Genomic DNA, 27,867 nt, shown 5'->3' with positions numbered 1-27,867 from the left:
GTGGCCGAACTCCCGCAGATCAGGCAGCCATTTTGTATCACGTGGCTGAGCTCCCACAGATTGGGCAGCCATTTTGTCTCATGCGGTTGAGTTCTCACAGACCAGGCAGCCATTTTGTATCACATGCCTGAGCTCCCACAGGTTGGGCAGCCATTTTGTATTGCATGCCTGAGTTCCAACGGACAAGGCATCCATTTTGTATCACGTGGCTGAGCTCCCACAGACTGAGAGGCCATTTTGTCTCACGTGGTTGGGCTTACAGAGTCGAGGAAGCCATTTTGTATTGCATGCCTGAGTTCCAACGGACAAGGCATCCATTTTGTATCACGTGGCTGAGCTCCCACAGACTGAGAGGCCATTTTGTCTCACGTGGTTGGGCTTACAGAGTCGAGGAAGCCATTTTGTATTGCATGCCTGAGCTCCCAAAGACTCGGCGGCCATTTTGTATCACGTGGCTGACCTCCAACAGACAGGGCGGCCATTTTGTCTCACGCGGTTGAGCTTCCAGAGACTGGGCAGCCATTTTGTATCACATGGTTGAGTTCCCACAGACTCGGATGCCATTTTGTATCACATGCCTGAGCTCCCAAAGATTCGGCGGCCATTTTGTATCACGTGGCTGAGCTCCCACAGACTGGGCGGCCATTTTGTCTCACGCGGTTGAGCTTCCAGAGACTGGGCAGCCATTTTGTACCGCATGCCTGAGCTCCCAAAGATTCGGCGGCCATTTTGTATTGCATGCCTGAGCTCCCAAAGATTCGGCGGCCATTTTGTATCACGTGGCTGAGCTCCCACAGATTGGGCAGCCATTTTGTCTCATGCAGGTGAGTTCTCACAGACCAGGCAGCCATTTTGTATCACATGCCTGAGCTCCCAAAGACCAGGCAGCCATTTTGTATCACATGCCTGATCTCCCACAGACCAGGCAGCCATTTTGTACCACGTGGCTGAACTCCCAAAGACCAGGCAGCCATTTTGTATCACATGCCTGAGCTCCCACAGATTGGGCAGCCATTTTGTCTCTTGCAGTTGAGTTCTCACAGACTGGGTGGACATTTTGTATCGAATGCCTGAGTTCCCACGGCGAAGGCAGCCATTTTGTACCGCGTGGCTGAGCTCCCACAGACTGGGCGGCCATTTTGTCTCACACGGTTGAGCTTCCAGAGACTGGGCAGCCATTTTGTATCACATGCCGGAGCTCTGAAAGATTCGGCGGCCATTTTGTATTGCATGCCTGAGCTCCCAAAGATTGGGCAGCCATTTTGTATCGCATGCCGCAGCTCCCAAAGATTCGGCGGCCATTTTGTATCACGTAGCTGAGCTCCCACAGACTGAGCGGCCATTTTGTCTCACGCGGTTGAGCTTCCAGAGACTGGGCAGCCATTTTGTATCACATGGTTGAGTTCCCAGAGACTCGGAAGCCATTTTGTATCACATGCTTGAGCTCCCACAGACTGGGTGGCCATTTTGTACCACGTGGCTGAGCTCCCACAGACAGGGCAGCCATTTTGTATCACATGCTTGAGCTCCCACAGACTGGGTGGCCATTTTGTACCACGTGGCTGAGCTCCCACAGACAGGGCAGCCATTTTGTCACACATGGCTGAGCTCCCACAGATTGGGCAGCCATTTTGTCTCATGCTGTTGAGTTCTCACAGACCAGGCAGCCATTTTGTATCACATACCTGAGCTCCCACAGACTGGGCAGCCATTTTTCTCACTAGGCGGAACTTCCACAGACTGGGCAGCCATTTTGTATCACCCAGTTGAGTTCCCACTGACTGGGCAGCCATTTTATATCAAATGCCTGAGCTCCCACAGATTGGGCAGCCATTTTGTATCATGTGGTTGAGCTGCCACTGGTCCTTTTCCCTCGTACAGGGAAAGTGCCTGTTTCACCCACGAGAGGCAGCAGACAGTTGGCATTGCCTCCTGTGGTTCCACAGTGCTCCCTCTAAAATTGAAGAATAAGGTGTGTTCCTTATTAAAGGCATTATTAGTGCCCTTCCCCTTTAACCAGGACCATCAACCTGTAGGCAGGTGAGACCTCTTGTCTGGTGATTGATTTCAGTATCCTGAAAGTGACTGTTTCTGACTCCAGATCTCTTTCAGAAGGTGGAAACTTTCTTCCTGACTGAGAGGAATCATTCTGTCATTGAATTGGGAGCAAAGCTGTAAGTAATTTTAACATCCTGTAGAGCACAAAGTAAGTTGCTTATTCAGTGAGTCTTTTGCAAAAAGATGGAACTAAAAAGAGGAGAATTCATTAACTAAAAGAACAAGTTTTGGTATTTTAAATCAATACGTGATCACAGTAATGTATGTGAAATTTGTTCAAATATAATGGTGTTTTCTTCACTTTAATTTTGAAAACTGAAAATCCAGGTGTTGAGTTACTGATATGTGTAATACTCATAGGCTGAAAGATAAGAGAATAAACAGAATCTACTTGGATTTATATCAGAAAGAAACACATACACAGTGTTGTATGGTTTGTGAACACTGCTCAGTACTGTCTTTTAAGCTTGATACTATTAAATCAATTCCTTTTTCTAAGCTTAATTCCACTGCCTGATTCATTTCCTCAGATCTGCCAGGTCTTGCTTGGAGTTAATAATGATGATTTAGTATCTGGCTTTGATTTCTTTATTGTCCTACTCTTTCCTTCACCCTACAGGGTGACTCTTCTAAAGCTGTTAGTGATAATGAACCACTCTGTTAAGATTTTATTTAGATACTGAAGTGTTACCACCTGTGAGCAATGTAATGTACATTTCTGTACTGACAGAGGAACGACATGTTTAATTTATCCCTTTTGTTGTCCTACAGACTTCATTAGTCACTGGCTTTACTTTGTTTAGTGCAGGAAAGGTAATGCTGACCTCCTAATGTTAACACCAACTAAAATAAGGCCACAGTGCCTTAACTTTCAATGTAAGCAAAGTTGTCTGTATATCTTGCTAAGGACTCCCTCACTGGAGTTCATGTTTCTTGAAACTGAGAAAACCCGAGATACATACTATACAGATAATAGCTGAGGAACTGCCTGAAAGAATGTTATATTAACAATGATCTTGCACATCAGCTGATTCATGTATGGAAGAGTGAGAAAATGCAAACTGACTTCTGTACCTCTGAGCATCCAGGCCTTCTCAGACCTGTTTGTTTTGCATTTGTACTGGCTGCTATGCTAACCTGGAACAGTTATCTGCTGCATGCCCTTTACTTCATGGCTACTGCATTTGTTCAGGCAAAATACTGACATAACTGTTGAAACTTAACAAATACTGTTGCAGAGCTGTTTCAAAAAATCAGCAATATTGAGTTTTATTATTCCATCTCAGTCTGTTTTGTACTTCTTCAAGGAAAACAATAATTTCAATTAGTAGTTAGAACAAGTTCTTTCCAGGGATTAAATCTCCATAGCTCTAACAGGGGAAGAGTTTGCACTGATTTTCATCAAAAACAGGTCTGGTGTGGAGTGTTTTGTTTCTTATTCTTGAGTGCAAATGCTTATAAAATACAATGTCCATGCTGTGAAGAGCTGTGGTAGTTGCTGGTTTAAGTGCACCATTAGTGCTGATGATACATTCAGAACATAAGCTCTCCAGCTTCCCTCTTCCTTCCTTCTTCTTTCTTTCTGTAAATCTACAATGTGCTCTTTTCTAGCTTTAGGATCTGGCTACATATGAATACAAAAGCTAAGAAATTCAGTGAGACAGCAAGAAGAATTAACCATTATTTTTTTAAAAAAGGACATGTAATCTGTGGCTGGATGTGTAACTGATTTTGAATTGATTAGTTCATCATTTTGTTCATGTTTTTGTAAGTACTAAAAACCACCCAATTTAAATCAAGAGAATTTTTATTCTGTTGCTCACTAACAGCATGAGAGAAAAAATGGGCATGCAAACATACCACACGTTTTCTCCATTACTGTTTGTATGTTTTATTCTTTTATTGTAAAAGAATTGAAGGCTAAAGTAAGTACAAGAACTAAAGTGATCTGGTTCTCATAAGAGCTGATCTTCGGCTCCCTGGTGTGAGCATAGATGCAGCACTACTAGTTGGCAGGCATGCTGTCAAAGTCAAGTCAGCACAGTTTCATACAGGTCATTCATAGGGGAATCTAGTCCTGTCAGGAGAAATCAATTCCTAAATATACCTAAAATCATAACCTATGCACAGACTTCTAGTCTTGGAACACTAGCAATCCACTGCTTCAGGAAATAAATGAAAGAAACATATATGGCTGCATATAAAGTCTTCTGCAGTATGTCTGTGAGTTAGAGTTTATGTAACTTGTCTAGCTAAACAGCTACAAAACTTGGACCCCTGAGATAACTGAGTTGTGATATTTGTCCCAACAGGAGGTTAATAGTCAGCATGTTGATAAAAGATAAATAAAACTGACTCACTGTGAGTGAAAGCTTTTTAGAATGAAAGGCAGTAAAGAACATCTGCTGTTGTACTACTTGGGTATAACTTGCAACATCCTTTTCATTTGTCTTTATTGTCAGGAATAAAAAGTAAAAAATATATTTTTTTAATGAGACAAAGTCAAATAATTTTATTATTATTGTTATTATTATTATTATTATTATTATTATTATTATTATTATTATTATTATTATTATTATTATTATTATTATTCCCAAAGGCTATTAAAAGAAGCAGATGCTAATTTTGGAGGCCTTTGTGTGAGAGAGGTTGTTTTTTGTTTCTCATGTAGCGTAGCCAATATGAAGAACTTGCATGTTGTATGTTGGCTTAGCAAGATGCGAAGCCCACATAGAGCTTTAGAAATCGTAATCAGTGCAGTTGCAAGTGGAATGCCAGTGCAGAAAGTGATTCTATCTCACCGTTTCACTCAGTGGTGTTAACAAGCTGAATTTTACTGCCTCAAGGATTAATGCACAGAGTAATAATAGTGCACCTCAGAGAAGGGAGGAATCTGGTTAGAAACCTGGGAGAATATCCCTGGAAAAGTGGTCTTGTAGAAGGAAGGGTCTGGTTGGCATTCCATCACTTAGAAAAGTCAAAGTTCTGGAGTTGTCTTTGACAGTTGCTGCCTCAGTCACCTGCCTGCTTTGCTAACACCTAAGGACAGCCTTAGTAGAGACTGATAGAGGCACTCAGAAAAGGTTTCCTCATCCAGTGGACGGCTGGGGAGTGCTCTTAGACAGCTCAAGGCATAGTGTGTTTGGATATATGGATTTATCTAACACAGAAAGAGCATTGTGCTCAGAATGAATGTCAATTTTGTTCCCTTTTCAATGACCATGTTCCTCTGCATTCAGTTCATTACTCAAATACCTACCAGGCAACACAGAGTGGTGAGTGTGAGCATAGGGGAAATGGAAAGAGACTGGATACAAGAACAAAGAGAGCAAGGGAAGGACATGCAAAACTACAGCAACCAGGTGTCTGCCATGGCTTTCATTCACTAGGACAGATTATCTTTGTCCCGATGCTTTCTTTGATGTAGAAAATGTCATGAGAATTACAGGGTTCAATGACATGGATTTTTCTAGATTATATTTATGTACAAGCCAATAATCAAGTACTTATTTAATGAGCACCAGGAGTAGGTGTGACAAATTTTTCTTGCTTATGTTATTTATACCACTACAGCACTATTACAGGACAGTATAACTGTTACTAGTCTTTACTGCCAAAGATCTCTGGTCTGGGTTGGGATCTTCTGTAATAATAGTCAAGACAGATGTCTGTGCTGTTTGATGGTACAATTAAGACACTGAAATTAACCTCCAGCAATAATGGTTAAAGTACCAGTTTTATATTTGTATTTTGCAAGAAGAGACAAGTGAGTTTTTCCCTGGCTACAGCAGCTTCATTAATGCCAAGGAACCTTCTTTAGCAGGTTTTAGACTTATTGAGGTTCCTTGCCTGTCAGCTAAGGCAGTAGTTTCTAATCTCAGGTACTCAAAGACAGATGGAACTTCAAAATAACACACTTCCTATTAATAAGTTCTTATCTTCTAAATTCAGTGATTTAGGAATACAAGCCCTGCTGACTCCATCATCAGAACTGTATTGATATTCATTAACAGTCATTTGGGCTCCTATGCCTGACCCTTTTGGCAGTTTTGAAAATCTCTCATGGAATATTGTTATTTAATTTGATCTATGGAAATGTATTTTGTGTTTATAACTTAATAGCTTTCATTTAACAAATGTCAAATCTTGGCTGCTGTTAGTCTGGAACACAGCATGTTCTCTTGTGTCATGAACTAAGACCACTAATGAAGTGAGGAATAAAGCCTGAATTAGTTTAGACTTTAGAAGCTCCAATCCCCTACCTGTTGATATTTCCTTCAGACAGATATCCTTTCCACAAAGGATTGAAGTCAGGTATAAAAATATGCTCTGTAGACATGTACTTTGCTAAAGTTTCCTTTTGTAAGTAATACATCCCTTTTTTTATTGTCTGCAAATCATGTTGAATAAAAAAAGCAATTTCCTTTGCAACTACAGAAATCATTTCCCAGTGGCATTTTGCAAGCATTCACCTAGCTGGGATACTCTTTATCTTTCTTCCTTTTAAAATGTCAAGTAGATAAAAGTCTTCCAAGTAGCATTCTTTCCTATTTTGATTAATTTTACATAGTGTTTCCCAGAGGAACTGATACTTACATAAACCTGAGTTCTGATTCTCTTCTGACTAAGACTTCCCGAAGTCTCTGGATCTTTGCCATCTCTAGCTCTATTTCCTCAGGCATCATTGTTGTTTCAGCCATTGAAATGATGTCAAGTTGATCTGCATGTGAAAGAAGAGAGAAAATAAATGAAGCTGGTCAACCTAACTTAATAGGGCTTTTTAGGAATGCAAATTTAACCACAGAGCTATCTGGCTATGGAGTAATTAATGCAACTAGTGGAGAATCTTCTAGCTGAGTGCTACATTCACTGGTTTATCTAGTGTTTTGCTTATTACTTTCAGTGTAACCATTTTGAAGAATCCCTAAGCCAAGTGACCTTTATTTCTAGTCAGAATCTATCATAACCCTAGGGAATCCTAACCCAGTGTGTTAACTTCAGCTCTGGTTCCTTAGTTGGTATGACTACAAACTTAGAAAGAATAGCCTTAGCTAGAAAGCTCATTCAAAGCAGTTACTTGCAAGTATGAAGGGACCTGTCTTAGCCCAAGTGCAGGCCATGTGAACTGATGAGGGTTTCCCTTCTTCAATTCTTGAAACGCTTTATGCCATTCCATTATCTCAGCATGATGAACAGCCCAGCCTGGAGAATAGCTAAAGATGTGACTGGAAATGATGTGGGGCCTACCTATTGCTCTAAGGAGGTGAGTGTTCCTACTGAGAACACTGATTAATTTCAAACAAGACTTGAGAGACTAACACATAGAGTGCCTGCTCCTGAGTGTTTTGAAAATCCACCTACCTAACAGGTGGTTAGAACTGCAATACAATACAATACTCAACAGCTGTTCTACATTCTTTTGACTGCTGTTCAATAAAACATTGATCCTCTAAGTATAGTTTTGCCTCTTGTTGCTTTTCAGGGCTGTGGAGTTATTTCAACTGTTCATAGCAAAATTAGCTTTGATGAATATTTATTTCTCAAAAATATGTTAAGCAGGAGATAGGAAGCTACCATCAATTAAAGCCAATAATATTGGTAATTAGAAACTGAGCCACAGATATATTACATGCATACATGTTTTAAAATTAATTCTCAAGAGCTCAGAAAATGGAAAATAAAGAAAAAAAAGAGATACCCTATTCCCACTCTTCAACTCTGGTTCTAAAGAGGCCACAGGTCAGGATTCCTTCATTGTTCTGATTCTAAAAAATCACCAACCTGTTTGTGCCTGAATTTCTCTTTAGTATTGAAGATAACTGGCCTGTCCTGAAGGATAATTATTGTTCATAAAATGTTTTGTGCTCCTGCAATGAAACCTCTTGGAAATGAATAAGTTAGCATTATTAAGGCTTCAAGTAAACTCTAGCTCTGCCCTACTGATGAATATCACCTTTAGTGCTCTGAGACATGGTTCTGTACAGCTTCACACACAAGTCTCTTAGCTTTTCATAACAGAAAGGAGAAATGTTTCATTTTATTTAAAGCAGATATATCTCAGTCAACTTTTTTTTTTTTTTAGCATATTTTGTTATTACAGAAATCAAAGTTCAGTCTGGTAATGAGCCAGAATTCATAAAGCAAAAGAGAAAGCAACACAGATTAGTCACAGCTAGTGACAGGATTGAATTATTCCATGCTGTACAATCCCCAGGATAATTTCCAGTGACAAAGAAACAAGTAAAATATTATTACTCCATGCACAAAAAGATATTAACATGAAAATAATTACTATATAGAAATAAGATTATTGAGCTATTACGAGATTGAGTGGAGAGGAAAAACAGGAGCTACTTATGCATATGTTTGCTTCAATTTAAATGTAGACTGGGATAGTTAAAATGGTTATTAACTTAATGATCACACTGCATCTTCAGTGTGCCAAAAACAAATGAAACATTAGACACCTGTGATGAAAAGCAACAAAAAAGTGAAATACCTATTAAGTTGGTAAGTACAGAGAAAACTTTAAAAGAAGCTTGAAGCAACAGAAGGAGAAATGGGAGAGTGCATTGTACCAAGTAATAGTTTTAGAAGAATTGGTAAGAAATGCTGTACAGAAATGTAATTATCAGCAAGAATCCTGCTGTTGTCACTTGATGCAAGCATACTGTAGTCCACTGAGAAGCTCATTGCACTCTACAACCATTAGCTTATTTAATTCTATTAACTCTAATTTAGGGGATTTATTATCATCATTTTTTTTTAAACAACAACAAAACAAAACAAACAAACAGATGCACGGAGAAAGTGAAGTATACTAATAATGCAAACAACACCAAACCTGTGCCTCAGGAACCCTAAACTGTATCATTATTCTGGTTGTATTCAACAGCAATTAGACCTCTATTCTGTGAACACCTATAGCAGCACACAGACAATCTGCAGTCCAGAGGCAGTAGGAGTGATGAGTTGCTTATGAATACACAGCAAGTCTGTAGCAGAGCTAGTTCGAGCTCCGATGGATCACAGTGTCTCTTGAGGACATTGTTCATCCTTTTTCATACTTGTGAATTTGTTGTGGTTGGAGACAGTAAATTGCTGAGCCTTGAATAATCACCTCAGTTATTTAGTTACAGAGGAGCCATTTCAACAAAAGTAAGGGGTAACTATCCAACTACCCTGCCACTTTTAAAATATTTAACAGGGATTAACTATCTTAAATGAGACAGTGTGTTTCATCAGCCCCTGACTTCTGAGAGGTCTGGAAAGGGTTGCAATGCAATCCAGTTGTATGGTTTCTTGAAAGTGGCTAACACTGAGCAACAAACAGCTGCTCAGCCCACCCAGCTACAGTACTTCAGCTAAAAATGATTTTAAATCATTGCTGATCGGGTTGGATTCAGACTGAGCATTTTTAGGCCTATGTCCACTCCCTTTAGTTGTCCAATAATAAAATAATCCTTGTTGAAATACTACTAATGACTAAATTTTGTTCCTAATTCAAGTCGACACTGGTCTTTCTCAAGAGCTGAAGAAATTCTCAAACTAACCCATTTTCACTGAAGTATATTAAATGTTATCAGAACAAGTGCATTCCCAATGCTGTTTTGGGTTTAAAAATCAAGATTTTCAAGACCCCTATTAGTTGATGAGCCAAAGCAGAAGTAAGCCAGAGGCACAGGTTAGAGACAGATGAAAAGAGAACCAGTCTATGCAACTTAAAAAGAAAGAAAGAAAGAAAAAAAAAAAAAAAAAACACTTGGTAGAAACTGAAATAGTTGCATAATAAAGAAAAATAAACTGGTATCATACAAAACATTCCAGATAGAAAAAATATCTTAATGTGAAAAGAACCAGATGACTCATGTAGTTTGTCACTAGCGTGTCACCTGGAGGCATGACTGAGTAGTCAGGCCTTTTACTACACCATTTACTGTTGTCTCAAATGTATTCAGAGGCCCAGATACCATGGTGTTTGTTTTTTTGTTTTTTTGCTTTTTTTTCTTTTTGATTTAACTAGTGTGGAGCAGTATGCAGTAGCTAACCTGAGCAGAAAAATCTTACATCTAATTACTCATTTCTAATCTAGCCTGCTGCTGCATTCTATTACTGTGAATCCTAACAATGATTAAATTTGGCATGTCTGTGGAATGGTATTTTTCAATGTTTTATGCTGGAATTACCATATAAATACAGCTAATAGCTAAATACAATACAAACAGCTGCACTGTATTTGTTCCTGGTTTCCCTAACAGGCAGGCAGTGTTGTGCATTTTAAAATGGGGAGACTCAAGGAAGGGGAAGGTGGCACAGGACAGTACCAGCATGGAATCAACCTGCCTGGCACAGTTCTGAGCACGTTGTGTTGCTCCAGACATAGTGCAGGTGTCTGACCTAGTAAACACATGAGCAAAGGCTCCCTGTGTTCTCCCTCCTTTTGCTTGGCAGTAGATTTCAAGACCTGAACTTGACATCCCACTTGACCAAGGACCTGCCTTGTCGCTAGGGATTTTCCTGGAGATCTGGACTGTGGCTGACTCTGGTTATTGTCTCCAGGTCTGCTCTGACCCCCCTTGCTCAGATGCCAATGGAGTGCACCCTTAGCAGTGAGGACTGCCCCTACCTGTGCCTTGTGACTCTCAGCACGGGGCTTGCCTACATTTAGATAGAGAGCTGCCAGCTTTTGTTGTACCCAATACTGATCCTCCACCAACACTAATTAATGGAAATGCTCCTCATTACTGCAGCAAGCCTTGGACAAACTCTCCCTTCATCAGGGTTTCTCTCTCTCTCTCTCTCTCTCTCTTTTTTTTTTTTTTTTTTTGATGATGATGATGATGATGATTATTTCTGGAAAAATATCCAAAGGAATTGGAGATGAATTTTTCTTCCAGCAGGAAGCTGAAAATGTTTGCTTTCTTATTGTGGTGGTTATGTTTTTTAAATCACTTTTAGTATTTTTTTATGGACTGAGCAACACAGTTATTCATTTCAGAATCAGTGGCATGTGAGAGCCATGAAATGCTCTTTCAGCTGACAGACTGAGCACACATCCTCAACAGGCAGCTAGATGTTCTTTGCCCTTGCAAGTGACAGTGGTCAGAAACTTTATGACAAAACTGAGCCTGCTATAGAATGCTGGTGAAGTGGAATTCCGAGTATTTGGGGGATTTATCTTTGATTCAGTATTTTTACTATAGAACCAAAGGGAATGCCTCTGTGCAAAGAGCCTGCTTTCCTATCAATGTCTGGAGATCTAGAGTAGCCTTGCAGTTCTGGAGCTGTTGAATTCTCTGCTGCTCAGCCAGAAGGCACTGGAAACAGAAGTTTCAACTGCAGTGCAGCTCCCAGATGCACAGGAGGTAATCTTGGAGTCCTGAAATACTGTCTTAAACCAGTCATCAAAGCTTTCAGTATCTCAGTCAGACAGCAAGGCAACTAGAAATCCCAAGGCTGTTTTTTTTCACGTGTTATGTCTCAGGGCAGACTTCTGGGCTGGTTGATTGGCCTTATGGCTTGGCTTCACGATAGACAGCTGTGAAATCTGGCAGCCCTTGGGAACCCCTTTGGCAGAAAAGCATCAGGGATGCACACTGAAAGCTGATTAAATGCCAGGATCTCAGGGAATATCACAGTCACCAAATATCCCTGTTCCTGAACAATCGTTAGGAGAAAAAGAAGAAGGAGATGGGTTATTCTCCTCTTTGCGGGGAGTAACAGTTGTGTGTGTTTCAACTAAACCTGAAATACCGAGTGTAGGCCAGCTCAGCTGTCTACTGTGCTGCTTCAAGATCACCTATATTCTGAGATAAACCACTAGACCAGAGCAGTCCCTTTAAGTCTGTAGTCCATTTAGCAACTCCACAATCAAGAGAGAAGAAATTCATATCTATCTGTAGAAAGATTCTGCTACAACCTATAGAGAAGCATAACACCTCCCTGAGATGATACAAATGAATTAGCACGCATTTAAACTTGCTGTTTGTAGGAAGAAGGAAAATTTGCTTTCATAGTAATGCTTACAATCAGCGTGAAAAGCACTGTTGCAGTATTAGCTGCAGTGAAAATACTTTTATTTTGCAACTAGAAAGAATAAAAAATACTTTTTATCATCCCTTGAGATTATAGCTGCTTTTACCTGGATTGCTTATGGAAATAGGTTTGGGGGTTTTGTTTGTTTGTTTGTTTGTTTGTTTGTTGGATGTTTTTGTTGTTTGGGGTTGTTTTTTTAATTAAAGGAAAAATTTGTGATTGTAGGCCACAATAGCAGTATTAGTAAAGACTAGAGAAGGCACAAGAAGCCTAAAAAGATGTATTTAATATATATGACCAATATACCAAAAGTTAATTCAGAAGAATTTGAATCCTTCAAAAATTGGAAGAAGACATATGTAGACAATGATTAGTTCTTTTGCTCTGTTTATCTTCTCATTCAGTATCTGACCACCTCTCAGTCTGATTTAGTATTTGACACTGAATATAAAAGATAATGTTTACATAATATATGAAACTTCTCCCTCCTGTTCTAATAGGCTACCACAACTTGCAAGTATACACAGTTTTATGTACAGCTTGAATGTGTTCTATGTATTTTCTGCTACTCTGAATACTCTGATCAGTGTTCACTAAGCACATGTAAATAACTCCAAAATGATAAATGAAACAAAACTGTAGTTATCCTCTATGTAGAAGGCTGAGCAGCAGGCCTTATACCTTATAAATTCTGCAGGGAAAAAAAGCAGCATTGTCAAGGAGTCAGGAAAGTGTGATTTATACTGTGGAGACAGTCAGACCTGCAGGCCTCTTCTCCTAATCCAATGCTCAATGTCTTTCACTTCAGCCTATTTTTTTCCTTTCTTTCGCATCTGTCATATTTAAATTGCCTTTCAAGGCATGCAGCTATTTTTGCCTTTGAACGAGTAAGTATGGAAAAAGTGTTGGAAGTTCAGACTCAGCTTTTCAGAAATCTGTTAGTATTCTGTGTCTAAAACTGACTGACAATCTGATGAATTTTGTAGAACTGGGATGTGATATGCCAGCCTTTGGTCAAAGCAGAGGGAAAGAAGAATGCCAGAATAAAAAAAAAAAAAAGAAGCCAAATCCCAAGACAGAACTGGCATTTATTACATTGTTGAATTTGAATGAGTCTTTAAACCACGACATGATGAGCAAAAACCAAGCCACCTATTGCTAAAAAAGCACCGGAGATCAGTCTGCTTACCCTTTTATTTCCTTCTAGGGCATATAAAATTCATCTGATGTAACTGGAAATGGCTCTTTTTAAACAGTCACCTGTGGTCAGAGTGCACCAGCACAACTATAATATTGGGATTTATTTTGTCCAGGCCATAATATTGTGTTTGGTGTTTCTTTTGTTCTAGTTTTAAATCATTAGTTAGATTTGCAGTCTAGACATACTACAACCTGACTTTCTACTTCAAAACTGTCTCATTCTTATTGTACGACTCAATTTTAAAACTAGATAAGAAGAGATCATAAAAAGGACTGTGCACAATTGCCTATTGCACTTCTGGAATCAGTGTCCCCTGTTGCATATCTAAGAACCTCTTGTTATCAAAAGATTCTCTTTGAGTTTCTTACTCTTTATTTTCTTGTTCTTATCTTCAAGCTTTGACCTTTTATTTTTCATTATTTACCTTTCAAAAAGCATGTTAGCAGCAGTCTATTCTATTTCAGGCATTCGTGCATTGTGGTCTCACTGAGATTTCTCTTGGATTATGAACTCTAGATTCACCGTATTCAATATTAACTCCTTCCTTTAACTCTCAAAGCCCTCTGGTTTCTATGGTATCATACTCAGAAGTACTGCACACAGTGATTCCTTTCATGTCTGATGCTTTACAAAGTGCCTGTACCTGCCCAACACCCAGATGAGATTCGTTGTTGCTCTGTATCTTTTATGCTGTAGTTCTTAAGATCACAGTAGTATTGCAGTGAAGAAAAGCTGTTTTTAAAACTGAACCTTAAAAAAAAAAAAAAATCCTGATTTGAATTTTCTAATTCAACTTCATATTCCTAAATAGAAATAAACATTCAGGCAGCAAAAGTGATTGGTAGTTAAGGATAGTCTCCAGTACTTTGCTAACTGCAAGTTTTATCGTTAAATGATGATCCTCAGCTATTTTAGGGACCATTTTCTGCCCTTGCTCCCTATTTAAAGATATATATCAGCATAAGCCCTGAATGGTAAATCTGTAAAGATCTTGCCTCTAAATAAGACATCAAATAAATTGTCTTGTTTGTTATCCTGATAAATTCATAAGCAGTAATTATTCTTGGCTTTGTCTTTTGTCATTTATGACAGTTCCAGTTTCCTAAGTGAGTAATTAAGCAACCCTTTAATCTTACACTTCCCCCAGGAAAAAGCTCTCTCTAGTTTAAGAAACTGCTCTGTGCCTAGAAGACATCATTCTGGTTATAATAGTATCTGGAGAAAACAGCTCCTCTCAATAGCCGTTCATTCTTTGACAGTGAAGACCCTGTGAGCCTGTACCAGTCTTGAGTTCTTGTAGAAATCTAACGCAAAGCACAGCATTTAACATGATATTCAGGCTCATCCTTAATGTAACTTAAAATCTATACTGCTATCCTATACTTGGAAGATAAATTCCATTTCTTCCATCTTGCACTTGAGCTTTCAGTTTTCAGCAGCCTCCTGATTTTTGACACTGTCAAATTGTGGAATTCCTCTACTTATGATGATAGAGGTTTTGGTGGCTAAAAGGAGAGAGGATGAGGGAAAGGGGAAATAATTATTTATGTTAAATGATAATAGCTGGTGTAAAGGTAAGTAAAGAATAAATTTAGACTAAAAAATAGTAACAATCCAAAACAGTGACATTCTGAAGTAGTCTTTGACGGAGGTTACCAAGTGAGAGGAAATATACCGTCTTTTCAGTGCCAAAAAACCAGCAAAAGTTATGTGACGAAGTGGTACTGCATGATTGTCTGCAGTTGCATGAGAGTGGACTGTGGAAGCAGAAAAAATAATCTGGCTATTATCTGGGGCTTTACTCTTTCAATAAGTAAGGTAGGGTTTAGTTTTTTGAAGTCCAGTGTTCTCTGCAGTCAGACATTGCCCATATGAAGCGTCCAAACTCTTTATGTAGAAAGTCTTGAGTATGCATTCTATCAAAGTACCCTGTCAAGATAGCACACCGTCTCTGCTTTCATCTGGATCTAAGGGTGTTGCTTATGCAAGGGACTGATTCAGTACAATAGGAAAATTTGCTGCCTAATTATCTGTAACTAGAACATCTTATTTCTAGCTGTAAATCTGTTTATGATTTGGTGGTGTTTTATAGCACTATCATAATGATTTACCTGTACATTTTTTTTCTACCATTGAGACTTCTGCTAGCTTTCTATATACTTTTAAATAATGTCTTTGATCTGTAACTCACAATGCTCTGGATAGCCCCCTAACCAGTAAATTTTAGGGAGACAGAGAAGACCTGTCAGTAGTGCGCACTCTGGCTACAGTCTAAAAGCTGATATAAAACATATTTACAGATCACAAAACAGAATTTCAGCACCCACAAATGTAAATGCCTAGGGAATCTAAACTTAATATTGAACTGAATGTTCCTTTGAAAATACATACAAATATCACTTCCTATGAAATTATTCCTATTAACAGTGAAATAAAAGCCTCAGGCCTCATTTGATAGTACCCTACTAATAAGTCCAAAATAAGGAATGTTTTAATGTGATTGAAGTTTGTAGAAGTGCTTCTCATGTAAATAAATTCAGAATATGCAGAATTATGTCCACTAACACACATTACCATAATAGTGCTTACATATTGGGTCTTGAAAATGCCGTGGTGCTTTGACATTCCAATTAAAGGGCTCAGCCTTTCTACTTTGAAGTTGATTCCAAGACTGTCTAGGCAATTTGCACACTCCAGCCAATTGCTATTACAGTCAATGATAACGAAGTTGCATACATCTCTTCAGCCTCCTAGAGGGCAGATGCATAAAAATAAGGAAAACAGAATCATAAAAACAGCAAAGGGAGTTTGGAATTAATGTCTGTTTGTAAAATCCTTTTCAAGTTCAAGTTCCACTGAATTAAGAAACCCCAAAGACATTGTTCATGGATTCACGTGTGATTCTCCAGTCTGCTGAAAGTGAATTCTCTGTTTTAATATAAACTGCATTTCTGATTTGAGACGGTTTTCAATATCCAGATTCTAAATTTAGCAGGTTTATATTTTCCCCTTATGGGGGCTGGAATAAGATCGTTATAGATGACCTGCATACCTTCAGATGCAAGCTGGACTGCAAGTGACTGCTCAGTGACATCAGATTTAAAAATCTACCAATACAGAGTGTCTTTCCTTGTGTCTCAGATATACTGACAGAGTACAAACAGGCCTAGCTCACAGACAGAATTTTTTCAATTACAGCACACTAGAAAGGCATCATCATGATCAGTAAGAGCATTTCAGACCAGTTTCCAGCATCCCCAGTGCCTAAACTGAGCCACAGACTCTTCAAGACTACTGCAGTCCATTTGCAAATCAGCCTGTGGTACCTCATCCAGCCATTCTTGCTGTGTATAAAGGATTAAGTGGTTTTGGGTGGGACTTAAGAGCTGTCCATATAATAAGTTCTGCAGAGAATTATGATAGACTGTACTATATTTTGTATTAATTGAATTGTGCAGTAACATCTTCCAGACTTCCTACTGTTATTTCCAATTCTAAATGAACGGTAGTTTAGGTATCAGTACTGCAGTTCTTGTTGTCAGATGCTTTGATAACAGGATTTTTCACATGTTTGGCTGGTGGCTTTAGATAAGGTGTGAAAGCCATTTTCCCCAGGTCACTTTACACGTCACTGTGAAACTGTGCAATCTGATTTGTCTCACTAAAACTGAAATAAGTGGCATTTTTCCTCCTCTTTACAGTAGATATACCATAGCATACTTCTTATCAGAGCTTCTCCTATTGACCTAACCTGACAGAAGAGTGCCTTCAATATCCCAGTAGGCCTAAAACCCAGAAGGTTCTCCTAATATTCTGTTCTTCCTATTTCTCCTTCTTGTCTTTACCCAGACCCACAGACAAAGTCTACCCCTGGTAGTATATGGAAATAACTCTATAAAATGTAGACAAGCTTTGAAATGAAGAGTTCTTACTATTCTCCTCTTGCAGTTACTGTTCTGGTATCACGGTTACATCTCTCTTCTTAATTCACTTTAGAAGTACAAAACAAAAGAAGGACCATGCTGGTCACTGCCTGCACTCAGTACCTCGGTGCTTCTCACACCACGAGCACCAGTCCCCCTCTGTTCTCTCTCTAGAGCAGAGGGAAAAAAAATCAAAATGGATTAGTTACCTGTTTCTAGAGGCAAAATCTGTGAGAACAGGAACTATGGTTCTAGTTTCCTTCTGATCATCTTAAAGTTCCTAGTGTCTGTTCTTTAATGCTTTCAGACGGAGCGAGGGGCACACTGACTGCTTAAATTAGTATTTTTCATCTCACAGATGTATTTTGGAAAGCTTGCTTTACATTCAAATACATCATGATTCTGATTATGTAGTTACCGTTGCTTTCTGCATATTCCTTTCACTTTTTCCCATCACGTTATGAATTGAAAATACTACCTGTGCACTTTAAACAGCAATTTGTCCTTCTAAGAATGGGGAGAATATTCAGCTGTATGCAGCCTGGAGAGAAAATTTGCTGTGTATATGATCTGACAGTTGTTCTTATGAGAAAATAGATTGAAAATGAGATGCAAAAAAATGAGGGAAAATTGCCTCTGAAGGTCTGACCTGAAAGCTCTCACTGTCAGGTTTTTTCAGCGGTGCTGGGCTAGACCTTTATCTGCAAGGAGCTATTTTAGTCTGGCTCAGGAAGACTGCCAGGAGTCAGGATGGCTCAGGAAGGGGGTTTCCATGCCCAGCACTGCATGAGATTCAGTTCTATCAGAAGGCTGTAAATAGCAACTGGTACAGTTAGTTACTGTGGCAGGTATCTTCCCTGGTGCACACCTCCCACTGAAATCAATGCACATTCCCATCTGAGATGATGTGCACTCATGAGAAAGACTATATTTAAGCCACATTCCACAGAAACCAATTCATCCCCTACTCTTACATGATGGAGAATTAAAAGGGAATATTAAGAAACACAAATTACTTGTTCACTTACTCCTGTCATTTTACTCAGTGGTAAATGGAAACAGCCCGTGGCTTTTCATTTTATTCCTCACTAGAGTCATTTTCTGATCCTGTAATTCTAACAAAAAGCTTCAGTGCTTCAATGCTGTAATAGTGCCAGCTGCAGATAACGTTCTGTTTTTAAAGCTGATTTAATTTTGCATTCTCTACATATTTTTTTTTCTATCTATATTGTTTTGGAAAAAAAATTTGACCAAACTGTTCAATTTCAAGTCTTAAAAAACATGTCTAGGAACACGTAGTTTTATGTAAAACATCCCATAAGTATTACTGATAAACAGCAGCATAAGTTGCAAGTGAAATTGTAGTAAAATGGCCACTGCTACTTCTAAATTTCATATCTTAACAGTATTCTCCTTTGAGATCATCCAATCACATACCAGGTAGTGTGTTTCTCTATTTCTCTCTGTCCTCTGTGGCATGGCTCTGTAATAACACAGTTGTCTAACAGTGCTCTAAACATCTTCCCAGCAGCTGGTGGACAGTTTTTTGCAATCTTTAAATCACTGGATAAATACTAGAGTTGTGAGTCTAACCCACTAAAGGCCAAAGTGATCTGGTATGGAGAACTGCTTTAGACACTAAAGAACAGTGTAACATATTCCCACTCCAGCAGGTAATTACAGTTGAGAATATGCTCCTCAGAAGCCCAGAGAAAAGGAGTTTCAGATTTCATAGAAGAAAAGACTCTTATAAAGAGAATGAATGTTACTATTCCTAAACCCACCGGCATACAGTGGGTGTACTCTGGCAGCAAAGCAAAGGCAGAGAGTCATACTAGGGACTTGCTCTCCAGTGTCTGGGCCACAGTGCTTCCAGGGACCCACAAACAAAAGCTGTGTACTTAGAGGTGGAACCACCACAGCCCGTAGAGCCAGCAGATCCCAAACCGACTGGTTCTTTCTTGGTGTGTATTCAGTGGAACAGCAGGGGACCTGATCTCTGTACCTCACAGAAAGTAATGACAACAGTTGGCACACAAATCTGTTTTGCACTTGCCTTTCATCAGTGGATGTGGAGTCATTCTCCAGCAAGCTAATTGCTTTGGCATACTTCATTTTGATTCAGCTTTCTTTTAATATACCAATACATTCTTTCTGTGACAGCTGGCAATGAGCTGAGCTTACTGCCTCCCAGGAGGTCTGCAAGGTGAGGAAATGAAGGCCATGCAGCAGTCTTAAACTCGGATTCAATCAGAGATCTAGCTCTCACCTACTCTTTGTATAAAATTAAAAAAAAAAAAATCACTACTAGAAATTTTGTAATTTTGAAGTATTTCAACACCTTACCAAGGCAGAGACAAGCAGATCTTGTTTTTACTGGCTTGCAGAAACTGTGGCTATGCTCTTCGCTATCACATTCCATACTCAGACAAGTATCTGCCTGGAGAAAACGTCTCTGCCTTATTTCTTAAGAGTTTGCCAAACTGCACTCATGTTAGTCTTCTCCCAGATCAGCGTCCAGAGGAGGTAGCCATGGTAGAAGATGAGAGAGGGAAGGAACTACAGTTTGGTTGAGGGGAGAGGGAGCACAAATGCATAACTGAACCACATGGCTTTATCTCCTACAGAAGTTTGAGGGCCACCATGGGCTCCAACCTATTAGCTAATGATTCACTGCTCAGAGACAAGGAGATTGAAATGGCATTGCCCCTGCACATGGCCTGCCAAGTCTCTGCAGGACCTGTGCATCATGGCAAGGGCTGGGAGGCCCAACTCACAGAGCACTCTGACAGAAGTCCCCAGGGAGATGCTCATGGAACGGACAAAGACCCCAAATTCCCTCTTGGAACTTCCTAAAGAGAATCAAGGTTAACAAGGCTTGAGGAAACAAACACAGAGCCAAGCCTATACTGAAATCACTGAGGAAATTTGCAGTGATATCAGTGAAGTCAGGACTGCATTTTCTCTCTAAAAAAGTGTCAGTCAAGCTTCTCTGTCTTTTGCTCAGAGGTCAGGTCACTATCTTGCTCATTTGGCTTCAGTAACATTTTAACATTTACTTTGGCCTCACTGAACAGACTTAAGTGGTAGAATGATCTGTTGAAGCCTTTTATAGTTTTGGAGTTGTTTTCTTCAAGAGATGAACAAAACCATTAAACTACTTTATAATTTAAATCTTTTGTTACAGTTTTATCAGTATATAAGAAACAAATGTTCCTGTAGAAAAACACTAAATCCTTCCTAATCAGTAACATTTTGAGTAGGGGGGAACGGTTCAGGGCAGTAAAACGATCCTTAAATATTGCTGCTGTTCCTCCAACAACAAATTACCTCCTGCCTTTTGGTGGTGTTTGCAATCATTAGACATTAGCAGTGAGCCACCTGTCTTGCTGAAAATCATAATTTTCATTTAATGATGAATTATCTTGGAATTATTTTCTCAAATATTTTGCCCTTTATGAGCTGACAAAATGTTGATAATTAATGTTTCAATGCTGATCCTGAAGGGCAACTAACATAATTATCCAAGCATACTCCTGCTGATTTCACATACAATTTGCCCTCTAAACATGCATTTTTCATCTTTGAATTGTGAATACATTTCTGCTATACTTTTTATGTATCTGATGGTAAATCGTGCTTAATGGAAACGTATTAGCATTCTTTACTTGTTGAGTCTCTGGAACTGTGTTACTAAGGACGATTTCTATGAAAATGGAACATATTCAGCTACAGAGGAAAAGCACTTTGGGAGTCAGAATTAGAGTTCCAACCTTCACAGTGACCAATAACTACAAGGAAACTCTATAAATGTCATGCATTATACACAGTACTCTGCAGTGCATGCCCAATCCCAAATGTAAGTTTTTAATCCTGTTTTATAAACCACCCTTGAGATGCACACATTCTTAAAAGCAGTTACACTGATGAAAACATGCTATGCAACTAAGGGATCAATTATTGAATATAATCAGAAAAATTAGACAGACTGAATCCATAATCCCACAGGCTACCAGCAGCAGGGATGATGTGTATAGTTTGAAGTGTCCTACTTTCCAGGTCCAATGCACTTCTGTAAAATATCCTTAAAGGAAATGCAGAAATTTGTGAGCACAGTCCCAGATATGACACTTGAGCCTCATAATTTCCAACAATTATTGGTTGGCACTGGTTTGAATATAAACAGTGCATTAGACATTAAGTGTTCATTTCCTACTTGAAGCACACAGTTGGGCATGGAGATTTTGGAATTCATTAACCCTCTGATTTACAAGCATCTCTGCAGAAGTAAATGTCTTTGCTGATGTGCAAGTAGATGATACAGCAGCAAGATCCTGACTATTTGGCATAACCACCACCATGTTTTTTGCTGGAGATCCCCTGATAGTATCCAGAACTAGCCACATTCCTGCTACACTCAGCCCCTTTGGTTTTGATAAGGTTGGGGTGGTTTGGTTTGTTGTTCTTTTCTGTCTTTTGTAGAACAGGCTGGAATATGTAAGGATACAAAGTATTGTAGGGAGACAACTATGTTTAGAACCATGAGACAAGTCAGGGAGTGAATTCCCTGCACTTTTTGTTGGGAAGCTGTGGAGACCTACAGCCCATAGCAAGATAAAAAAGCGAAGGAATTGCAAAACTCACAAAATGTGATAGGAAGTGTGTCCCCATATAGGATGGTGTATCTCCGTGAGGATCTGCACTACAGAGTTCCATGGAGCTGGGAGACCAGCATGAAGTTGCACACAGAAGATGTTCTGAAGGTCACAATTAGTCCAGTATTTTATCAATAAGGCACACGAAAGCACTGAAATATTTCCATCCTCCCTTTTCCTTCTTTCTTTGTCTCCGCAGCTGCCTGGAGCACCCTGCCGTGGGAGGAGGAATTAGAAAGATGAAACAATGTGTAGATAGGGTAAACTGGATAAATCTCACTGTAAATCCTTCAATTTGCTTTCAGTGAAGTAAAAGAAAACAGAAATATGCCTCTCCCTTATCAGTTACAGGCTGTGCAGGAATGACCTGGTGGCAATTATGAAGCGGTAGATTTTTGGTTTCACAGATCAGACAAAGTCTGCTTTTCCTCTTGAACTAAAACATAAATCAATTAGCATCAGTAATTATGAAAAAGTAATAAATACAGCTGGCACCATCCCTTGAAACAGTCTTTGTTGAGGATTGCAGTATTTGGGCAAATATTTTCTAAGAAGAGTAGCATTCCATATTAGCATTTTATTGTCACATATTGTAATTTCTTGGTCTCTCCCTTTTCAAAAACTTTACATAGTGTGTAGTGGTTTTGTTTGTTTATTTCTAACAAATGGAGACATGGAGATAATAACATTATTGGAAACTAGCGTTCGGACCTTCATAGAGCCAGCAGACTTGCTGCTTCTATTAAAAGAAATATGATGTGTGTATCCTTCAGTTAGCCTCTTTCTCACCTATCTTAGTTGACGGTCTGAATAAGCTTAATCTGTTTTGTCTGTCTTAATGCATGTAACAAATACAATTAACAATTTAGGGGAATTTAGTTACACAAAGGCATCACCATGAAAGAACAGCAGTGGAAGCTGGGTCATACAAAGCCTGTGAAACATTTTGTTGTTGTTGTTGTTGTTCTGTTTTGGTTTTTAATCAGAGTGGAGGCATGAAGAGAAATTATGGAAGAAGATACATTACAGAAAAAAAAACATTTTACGCAAAGCAAAGAAGTGGTTTTGCGGACATTTGCACAATGTGTTGAGCATTATGGGAGAAGCCCCAAAGGTATGTGTTTGAGTATTTAACTACTAGATGATGGAAGCACCTGTAGTTGATACAGGCTTGGATTTAACAGGGGAGAGTAGTAAAATTCAACTCTTCTGTCAGCCCCAGATGTGAGCCTTCCTTCATGCTGAACACTCCTGAATTCCCAACATTGCTCTGCAGTTTCTAACTTAACAGCCCTCAGCACCACTGCATCTCTTTCTAGTGGTACAGTGTAAGTACCCTTCACTCTCATGAAGCAGGACAGAAGGACAAACAATGAGGATATCTATATATACAGATATATATATATATACACACACAGAGATATACAGAGCTATTAAATCTCTGAATATTGTCACACTGACATAAAAAAAAAATCAAGAACACATTGACATTAACCTGCTTTTTGACTAATGCCTACAGACACATTATTAATATGAATCCATCCTAATTGCTCTTTGGTGGTCAGAATGACAGATGTCACAGGATGCTTTCTGCACATACTTCACTGTGCAAGACAAATGTGTTTCTCTGTTGCTACTTGATTTTATAATAATTTGTAAAATGTCTGTTACAATATTTATTATAAAATGTTATTAAGCAGTATTAAAACATCATGAGCTAGATCCTGTTGTAGGATGTAGCCATTCTGTTTTGATAAGGAAATCAGGCCTTAATAGTAGCACAAGCAGTTCCCAGAAGATAAAAGCAAATGTCCATAACCAGAGTGTAAATGCCTTTTCCTCATCCTTTGCTCAAAGAGAAAAAGAAGACATGGCTATCAGACCACAATTGATGTTACTGCAGTCAGTTGTGATTTCTTTCAAACTTTTCAAGATTCTTGCCAACAGAAAGGAACCATCTCAGAACAGAACATCACTGATTTTGAACCAAAAAGGATGCAGATATATATAAGCCATTTACCTTCCCTGGCTGCCAAGAAATGCAAATGCAAAATACTAATGGTGCATATTGTGTGTATTTAAACATTTGAATACTGAGCACAGAGTGAGGTTGAAACAGTGACAAGCATTTCTTTCTGGCTAGCAGTTTAGAACGGTTTTTTAAGATAAGATGAATATGGTGAAAACAACCTTTCTACAAGCGTGAGCCCTGGATACCTGTGAACCTGGGAAGAATACTATCTTTCTGCTGTTGCAACAAACCAGAGAATTCTCAGGACTACATAGTATCACCTACTGACACTGTTTTGGAGAGTACTGCCATTTCACAGCACTCCACTGCCTGTATATATATAAACCTATGATACCTTATCCACAGCACAAAGGGAGAGCAAGTAAAACTAGCTATTGGGTCCACATGCTACCACTGGGTCTCATGCTGGGAGTCTCGCTCTTCAGTGCTGATCTGTAATGGGGTCCCCCACACACTCATATCCACTTCATAATAAAAAGAGTTGAAAAGGTGCATCTTTGTAATAGGAGTGGCAGTGCACAGCCATACCAAGTTGCCATTCAAATGAAAACAATAAGCAAATTTTGTGCAGTACTAAATTGCATCAAAATTAATGTTTTGCAGTTTTCCAGCACTTCTGCCTCCTTATATTGACTGAAGCTGAGACAATCACCTTGCATTTTGAATTTAGCCATAAACCTCTTATAAACTAAAGAGGAAGAAAAAAAAATCAGCAGAAACGCATCTGCAGTATTCAAAAGGATGGTAAAAAACTGCTTCATTTCTTTGTGGCTATTTTTCTGGCATGGCATGCAGTTATTTAATCAGGGCACTACGAGTCCCTGCCGACGGCAATCCATGATTCTAAATGAGGCTGTGCACTTGATAATAAGAACTGACCAAAACGCTTGAGTGTTCTGCTTCAAAGCAGTCTCCCTGAGACTATATTATAAAGATTATTTACAGAAAAGGCAGTAGCCAAACTGTTATTATAGCTTGTCAATTTATAAGCATGATTGCATTTACATGTATGGACTAGAAAAAGCAAGAATTTCTTGGTGTGTGTAAAGCTGTCATTTTTAATGTTCTCTGGAAATTCTGTTTTGTATATAAAGTGGAAAGCTTCAGTGTTTTGTTGAAGAGAAAACCTTAAACAGTGCTTCCTATTTTATATGCAAACCTACTGGAGATCGCTACAGTTGGGTTGTAAGGGCACCAGATCTTCAGCTACCGTCAATCAGCATAACTCCTCTGATCTGTACAGTAGAAATGTGCATTGTATTACACCAAATAGCTAAGAAGTAACTTATCTTTGTGAAAACCAATAACCAACAATGTTTTCTATACCACAGGCAGAGAACAGGCTGCCCGGAGATGTGGTGGAAACCCTGTCCCTGGAGACATTCAAGGCCAGGATGGAGCAGGCTGAGAAGCTTGTGGATGTCCCTGTTCACTTTAAAGGTACCCTGCAACTCTAAGGATTCTATGATTCTGTGTTAGCAGAGTTCCCTTTTCATTTAACAAATTGAGTATAAACTAACAACTACCTAAGCTTGACATAATCAAGATATTTATTCCTTTATGATATGACTGTGCTCACATAAAAAAGTACCAGCCAGGAAACAGCATCACATTGTGTGGACTGTAGTACAGATGCATAACAAGTGCTACCTCCAGAAAGATCCCAATTTAAGACACAACAAATCAGCTGAGGAAAAAGCGGAAACACATATGGACTAAAGGACTTGTGCTCTTGTTAATACAACTACTTAGCATTCCATATTTAAGCCAATACACAAACATCAAAGGCTAATTGATGACATTAGTGAAAAAGGGCATGATGCCTCTTCGGCTTCTTTCCAGAACTTCTGGAGATTCCTGTCATCCTGCCATGCAATTTAGCTTGCAAAGTCCTGATATAAAAAAAAAAGTTCTACTTTTCAAAGAACAGACCATGGCCTCTGGATTACTTCTTATTCTATATCTGCATTGTTACACATATACAGAAATATTCTTGTTGAACTAAATTTCATGTGTAGAAGGGCAGTGCAGCAGCAGAGCAGTCTGCAGACACCTGGAAACTTGGTTCTAGTCCTGCCAACAGCCCATTTTGGTACCAGGTCAAGCTGTGATTTTGGGTGGAAGCTCAGTGCTGAGCACACATTTTTGAGCAGATCGGTTCTCCCACTCAGCCTCCGCACTCCCCTCTGCCAAACAGATGATCTTTTTGTCCAAAGCTTGCAAAATGTAACCCTTCTGTTACCTCCAGGTGCCAGTTTTTCTTATAACAAGCTCTGCTTGTGATCTGACTGCAATTGAAACAGACGTATGAGAACAAGAAAGAAGTCTGTATGTCAGAGGACCTGCAGAACTGTTGTACACATCTGAGTCAATCAGCTCAGGCAGTAGAGACTTTACCCTTCAGTTCCATTTTAGAAAGTGTGGATTTATTCAGTCCTGAACCTATGCCAGGCACTGCAACAAACCCAACACTGCAGCTGAAGCATTGGAGTGGGAGAGTTATACCTCTGCCACCAACATATGGACAGCAGTAATATATTCATGAAAAACTGAAGGCGAAGGTAAAGCACAATTCCAGAACACAGCAATATCTGAAAACTTTGAGCACAGCAGAAGTGTTGACAAAAATCTGTTGCCACAGTGCTGCAAAGCTCCAGGATGTTAAGAGGCTTCCAGGCAAATCTTTATGATGCACATTGGATGGATGGTGAGTTCAAGAATATCAGCAGCCCCAGCAGCAGCCAAGACTAAAACATCAGCGCATACACACAAAGCTTTTTTCCCAGTGGCCTAATCAAACACATGCTGAAGCTCAGACAGTATTTTTCTTTATAGCAGCTCACAGCTTTTTGCAACTTTTATCAAGATTTCTTGCCTCAGTGGTTACCTTGAGGATTAGAGGGGGCTTAGGGAAGACAAGGTCCTGGTGAGAACTTGAATTAACAGCTGTTCATCTTTTTAGCTTGTCTTTCCATCGATGCTTTGGGAATGTTATATCAATGGTTGCTTTCTGGATTACAATTGCAAGAAAGCTGCTCCACCACAGAACATTTGTTGAGCTCATAAACACAGCACAGTCACTGAAAAAGTGCACAAAGTGCTGTACCTTTTGCCAGAGATAATCAAAGGGATTCATATGGTTGTCACTTGTGCCTTTAAACGTGAAGCACGTTAAAGAATGCCAACATTTATGAAAAGCCATATATGAAATCCCACTTGATGAGGGAGAGCTAGGGTCCAACTCACTCTTCCTCGAGCACCCCCACCGCTTCGCTCGGTGCGCAGCCCACCTCGGAAGGAGACACTCAAGTGCCCGGAGCCGCACCAGCACCGCACCGACACGGCTCTGCTTTCCTGCCCCTCGACACAGGAGCGCTCTTTTGTCTCCAGCAACCTTCGGGCACGATCCTCAGAGGGCATAGCCTTCACACGGACCTCTCGAGCAACGCGGCGGCTTCTCCCTGCTAACCAAGGAGCGCACCCAGCACCTGACCAGGACCGGGCGGCACCGCGGAGCCGGCCCGCACCGCACAGCACCGCACCGCAACCGGCCCCCGCCGCCCAGGGCTGCCCCAGTCAGCGGGACCCCTACCCGCGCCCCCACACTCACTTCTCCCCAGCGCCTCTGCCTTCCACTCCGTCTCCTCCACTGCCCCATAACGCCTCATGGGTCTCTCGGCCTCCGCGCTGGCCGAGATGGATCTCCTCAGCTCCATGGCCGGGCCGGGCGGCGCGGGGCTCCGCGCCTCCTTCACTCCATGCCGGCGGGGCTGCGGCCCGGCTGCCGCGGGGACGGTGCGGGGCTGCGGCTCCTCCGTGCGGAGCGGGTGCCCGCGGGCGGGGCGAGGAAGGGGCGCTGCGCACATGCTCAGTGCGGGGCTGGGCGGGGGGAGGCCGGGGAACAAAGCGAGCGGAGTCCCGCGGCCGCCCCCGACGTCGGGCAGCGCGTTGCGGTTCCCC

At 40.1% G+C, this 27,867-nt stretch overlaps 1 protein-coding gene and 1 long non-coding RNA gene across 3 annotated transcripts in view; one reads left to right on the top strand and one right to left on the bottom strand.

The window, feature by feature from the left end:
- Nucleotides 1-27,751, bottom strand: part of BMERB1 (bMERB domain containing 1) — a 45,524-nt gene extending 17,773 nt beyond the window's left edge. Inside the window, exons 1-2 of the mRNA NM_001277574.2 lie at nt 27,518-27,751; nt 6,658-6,781 (exon numbers count right to left, since the gene is read on the bottom strand). Of these exons, the coding sequence (NP_001264503.1) occupies nt 6,658-6,781; nt 27,518-27,623 (230 nt within the window). The 5' untranslated portion in view covers nt 27,624-27,751. The remainder of the gene's footprint in view (nt 1-6,657; nt 6,782-27,517) is intronic.
- Nucleotides 72-27,520, top strand: LOC112533443. Of its 2 annotated transcripts, XR_003077691.2 has the most exons (4): nt 72-2,040; nt 2,113-2,174; nt 22,862-22,989; nt 25,239-27,520. It is a non-coding gene; the product is annotated as an uncharacterized LOC112533443 (long non-coding RNA). The 2 variants fall into 2 exon arrangements; XR_003077690.2 differs by having other exon boundaries at nt 22,862-27,520.
- Nucleotides 27,752-27,867: the final 116 nt, after the last annotated feature.

The sequence above is a fragment of the Gallus gallus genome, chromosome 14 (genome assembly GCF_016699485.2).
Source record: "Gallus gallus isolate bGalGal1 chromosome 14, bGalGal1.mat.broiler.GRCg7b, whole genome shotgun sequence".
Lineage (NCBI taxonomy): Eukaryota > Metazoa > Chordata > Aves > Galliformes > Phasianidae > Gallus > Gallus gallus.
Note: the sequence above shows the minus strand (reverse complement) of the source record. Positions and strands in the feature narration are given on the sequence as shown.